The 5,537-nt window shown below is 36.1% G+C and overlaps 1 protein-coding gene across 1 annotated transcript in view; it reads left to right on the forward strand.

Annotated features, from left to right (window-relative positions):
- The first annotated feature begins 217 nt into the window (after nucleotides 1-217).
- Nucleotides 218-5,537, forward strand: part of LOC138015525 (ubiquitin-conjugating enzyme E2 K-like) — a 12,855-nt gene continuing 7,535 nt past the window's right edge. Inside the window, exons 1-4 of the mRNA XM_068862587.1 lie at nucleotides 218-382; nucleotides 562-649; nucleotides 2,412-2,470; nucleotides 4,257-4,339. Of these exons, the coding sequence (XP_068718688.1) occupies nucleotides 320-382; nucleotides 562-649; nucleotides 2,412-2,470; nucleotides 4,257-4,339 (293 nt within the window). The 5' untranslated portion in view covers nucleotides 218-319. The remainder of the gene's footprint in view (nucleotides 383-561; nucleotides 650-2,411; nucleotides 2,471-4,256; nucleotides 4,340-5,537) is intronic.

Raw genomic sequence — 5,537 nt, forward strand, 5'->3', positions numbered from 1 at the left:
GTACTGGCCGTGGGGAAAATAACCGGGAAAATAATGAAATATTGAAAACGAAACTTCTGAATTTCCCTTTTGGTATACTTTGCTATGATACTCAAATGTATTGGTGTTATAATTGCCATGTGGAATTTTGAACGCTGATGAAAAAGCTTCTCGAAATCGAAACTAACCGCGGGGGACTGATCCCTTTCCCATAAGTCTGTGTGCACTTGAAACTTTCCCTTGACTTCCTGTTAATTTTGATCGGGAGAGGTGATGAGTGGGCTCGTTCTTGCTGCTGTTTGTGAGTGTTAATGCTTGCATCGATCAATAAATAGTAGAAATGTCAAATATTGCCATAAAGAGAGTTCAAAGGGAATTCAAGGAAGTCATTAACAGCGAAGAGGTTTGTGGATTCTGTTGGTGAAGTTTATGAGTTTGTCAAGTTTTGATTTCATGCCACTGTTGAAGGGTTTTTGCACCCACTAGTTATTTTTGTACCACTTCCTACTTGCAACCGCATGCGATTCTCACATTTTATTGGATGAAAACGTCATTTCTTCATTGAAGATGTGCTCTTTTTAGATCCTAAGGTGTAAAATAGAGTTGGTAGATGAGACTTACACGAGACTAAGGGGCGAAATAGCCGGCCCGCCTGACACCCCATTCGAAGGTATGTATTCGTTTTTCAGTTCAAACTTGCTTGGCGTGCGAATTAGATAGTAAAATCATCGAATCAAAAGCTTGAAAAGCTAATTAAAGGTGTGCTAAATCTTGTCTTCTTTTAATTGGCGATTATATTTTTTCGGGATCTTATTTGCATTTGTAACCAGGCAAATTCAATTGAGTGTCGTAATCACGACAAATTCAGATAACACATCATTCACAAGGCCAACAGCCGATTCGGTTGGTTTTGGGATGTGCTTACCAGTGAATGTCTTGTAAATGTTTGTATTAAATACCGTGAATTTTCAGTGGCTAATGGTTTTTAGCTGCAAATCACAGCAATATGTTATCCAAAATTGTTTAGAATGGGCCGGTGTGGTTTCTTTTTTTCGTTTTATAGTAGTTCATACGAAGGAAAATGGTTATAAAATAGGCTCCAAAGTAGGAGAGAATTTCATATGCTGACTTTTGTTTTATCCAAAGCCATTGCCTTGAGCACTGTTGGGAAAATGGAAGGAGTTACACGTATATTAATTGGTGGACTGGAGATGAGATTATAAATAGACCTCTTATATAAATGGCGGCCAAATAGAATATTCTTTGTTTCAATGCTAAATCTCCATGCAAATGGGCGCAACAACCCCCAGCATTGGAGTTGTTGGTTCTACAGATGTTGGATTGTGTTGGCAGTTTGTGTGCAAACAGACACAACAACTCCCAACAATGTAGGACATGCACTGTATTAGGGAGAGGAAAGAACCCATAAGACTTTGTAAACTTACAAAATTTGGTTGTCATGTTGTTTTCAACATGTTAATGCATTGCTATCTCCATGGAGACCATATTTAATGTGTGTGCGTGGCCCAACATCGTTGATCTGCATTTTGGCAATCACGGAACAAAAGAAATGTTGAGAGTTTTTGGCTCCAAAGTTTGACCAGTTTTAAACTTTGCGCAACAACATGCAACAGGGTGTAAAAAAGGGACACAACATGTAATATCCAACAATGTTGGGAGTTGTTGGCCAACAATGTTGCATTCGTTTACACACAGCTTAATACGCCTTTCTAGTCTTGCTACCATCTTTAAAATTCAAAAGAATATTTATTCCAAAATGAGGGCAGTAGGTCTTAGGTAGTATTAACATCAATATAAAAGAATGCAAAGTTGGTCGTCCTTTACAGTGTATGAAAGTGGTCTGTTATGTTGAATCTTTAGCTGTAGGAATTATGATTTTTTTAAAAATTGCAGACCCTATAAAATTTCAAAGCAGAAAATCCTTGATTAAGTCATTGTTTATGATTTCTAATTAAGTCATCAAATACTGTAGAGGTCACTTTTTTTACACAGTGTGACTTTAAAAATGTAAAAGAATTTGTGAAGCAATTTAAGGTTTTGTCCAAAAATGTTAATCCTTTTCTTGTGGATAATCAGGGAAATCCCCTGGAATATATCTATCACAAAGTGAAAAATTATTTGATGGCAAAAAGGCTGATTAACTCACTCATTCTTTGAAATTTTTCAAATTTTAAAACCAACATTACACAAAGATTATTTTTATACGTCTCTGTTGGGTATTTGAAACCAACAGATGTACAAAAATATTATTCAAAGACTATTCAAAGATTAAATTTTTTCCACACAGAGGGCTGGTGGGTGTGTTAGGCATTTAATCTTTCATTGTTATAATAGCTCTGTTACAAATATGCAAATCTCAATGCAAGTTTAGCTTATAGGCAAGTGTCATAATTTAATTTCCTAATTTTCAGGTGGAAAGTATCAGTTGGACATATTTATTCCCGATACATATCCCTTTAATCCACCAAAGGTAGGTCATGTATGTGAACATAAAAGTGTTGTTTCTTTGTCACGTATCCCATTGATTCAAGTTGAGTTTCCAATTCAAAATAATATAAGGAATGGTTTTGGACGCACGTTTTCAGCTGTGGAAAAGAATGCGTAACATCATCTACAGCTGTAAGTGCTGTTTTCTTTGTTAAACACAACATCATCTTTGTTAATTTTTTTGAGCTTAAGTTATCGAGAGCAGAGCTTATTACACTGAAAGCATGGCATTAGTCTGCTGTCAGTCCTTTAGGTTTAATTAATACGTGTTGGTGTAACAAGATCCTTTCATTTTGTTTGGTCAAGAGCAGTCTAATTGTATCCAAAATAGTTTATTGTACCCATCAGTGACCAAATGAATGTACTGTGGCAACAACTGAGTTACATGTACAAGAATAACCATGTCATGGACGTTTTTCTATTTTTGGTTTAAATAATCATATGCAAAATCTAAAACAAAGTGTAACAAAATTAATTAGAGTACATGTACAAAAAAGAGTACTCAAACCAAGGTAAAAGTTTTTTCACAACTTTTCCAGGTGTATTTTGAAAAGAAATTTATATGATCAGTTATTCTTCCCATGCGGTTCAGGATTAAGTTGATACATGTACACATAATATCGTCTAATTTCAAGAACTTTGAAAACATTAGGAAACTAGTTTCTTGGCGACAGGTGAAAGGACATTGGAGAAAATGGACTCCTTTCGCCAGTGGCAAGCAACTACTTTCCCATCCTTCCCATGGATGCCTTACACCTTGAACATCCCCCATTCAATAGTTGCATTTGAAAATTTGAAGGCAAGGCTTTTTAGAGCCTGCAGACCAGCTGTCGAGGACACATTGTCCATTCAGGACCTAAATAAACGACCTAACTCCCTCAAGAGTTCTTGTAGCTTAACGGGTAGAGCATCTGACTGGTGATACGGAGGTTGCATGTTCAAATCGTGCCCAGCCTCTGATTTTCAGTGTTCCTTTGACCGCATTGGACTCCACTCAGTCCTGTTAACATTATAAATTGATACATGTACTTACACATGTAATATCGTCCAATTTCAAGAACTTTAAAACATTAGGGAAGTAGTTGCTTGGCGACAGGTTAAAGGATATTGGAGACAATGGACTCCCTTTGCAGGTGACAAGCAACTACTTTCCTATCCTTCCCTCAGGCACATTACACCTGAAAGATTACTTACAGGTATTCCAATTTCTTATACTTATAAATAGAGGATATTACATGGCCGCGCAGGGAGACAAATTTTATCTTTGAGTGCTGAAAGTATCTCTCACTCATTCGCTTCACTCACTCGTGAGAGATACTTTCCGCACTAGAAGATAAAATTTGTATCCCCAACTGGCCATGTAATGTTCTTTTTAATATTGATGATATGCCTCTATTTAAAACAACTTGTTTTACTTATTTCCGAAATGATGAAAAAGTGGTAAAGCGCTAAAACATGCATGTAGTGTAAGATGAAGCAAGATATGAAAGTTATGAAAAATGTAAATGCAATATAAATGTTAATGTACCGGTAGTAGAGAATAATTATATTAAAGCAAAAAAGTATCTTACATGTACAATGAAGAGGAAACTTGCGTTTTATTGGTTAATCGTGTTGATTACCATGACGACACCTATATTCTCACATGTGAAAGATAAAAATTATATGTTCACTGTGCACGGTGAAGTTATGATTTTTAAGTAAAAGGAGAAATCCTGGTATTTTATCATTGTCTATATAGTAAATGACTTTTTTACTTGCTGTTCAAGGTGAACTTCAAGACCAAGATATGGCATCCAAATATCAGTTCAGTAACTGGAGCAATCTGTTTGGACATATTAAAAGATCAATGGTATGGGTATGCACAGCTAAAACTTTGCATTTTCATTTGCAGGTTCAGTTGTGTTTAGGCAAGTTGGAATAGGCCTTATGCGTAATGACGTCCCACTAGCTAATTTCATCTGGACATGCAATACTCATCACACATGGGTTTTCTTCACAAGTTTGCTCCTTTAGGAGTTAGCTCATGCTAAAATTTAATTTTTAAGTTTGATTTTCGAATTCAAGGCTTGGTGGTGGAATTAGCTAGTCAGACGTCATCACGCATAAGGGCTATATTGTCATTGCAATTTGAATCCAAACTATTCTATGTCCATTTTTGCCCTAGCTGTTCGTGGGTTGAATAAATAATCATTTTATTGCTACAATGTATCTATTGGGTAACTTATGTTATCTACGTGTATCATCAGAACAAGATGTGAGTCTTGTCACAAACTACTTGTAAATTAAGGTCTCAGTAAAGGTAAATTTGGGCATCTCGCTCAAATTTCTTGTTTTTGCAAATCTTGAATCAGTGGCCTGTGAAGAATGTTTTCCCGGAGAAAAAATTCTGAAAAATTGACAGCTTAGCATGTAGTTAAATGCTGATTGGCTCAGCATAATTGGCTTTCAAGTGAGGGGCGGAATTATTCAGCGACGGTGAACTGCACTGTCTCGAAATCTTCAAGCTCGATTTGCTATGGCTTTATCTTGACCCCAAAATTACAACTTCTCACACCTTTCCCACGGGTTTTAAGATACCGCTACCAAATTTTCAGTTCTAATAGATTATTGTACTACCCCAAATATTGAGGAATTTTTTGGCACTACTTCTGCCCAAATTATGTATGCAATGAAAGTTTCGCCTTGGTGCGTGACATTTCCTGCAATTCTTAACATATCAAAAATTCCTCACATGGTATTGGAGTGCATTCATCTGTGACTAAGATGCAACAAAGTGCAGATGTTTTTGCAATAAAGAGAAGGGGCAGGAACTTCTGCAGCAGACTCAGTCATTCTGAGTTTGAGGCCTCAAAACTGAAAGGCAATATTAAATACCAAAAGACTAAAACTTTATTCATATTATTCAATTTATTTGCTTTAATATGATATATAGGTTGACCCTATACAAAAAATAGTGGCATCACAATTTTACTTTAATTTCTGCACACACCTCATTTTCCTTTTCTGAGACCTTAATCACTCACTGAAAAATTATGCCCCCATTAACC

The sequence above is a fragment of the Montipora capricornis genome, chromosome 9 (assembly GCF_036669925.1).
Source record: "Montipora capricornis isolate CH-2021 chromosome 9, ASM3666992v2, whole genome shotgun sequence".
Classification (NCBI taxonomy): Eukaryota; Metazoa; Cnidaria; class Anthozoa; order Scleractinia; family Acroporidae; genus Montipora; species Montipora capricornis.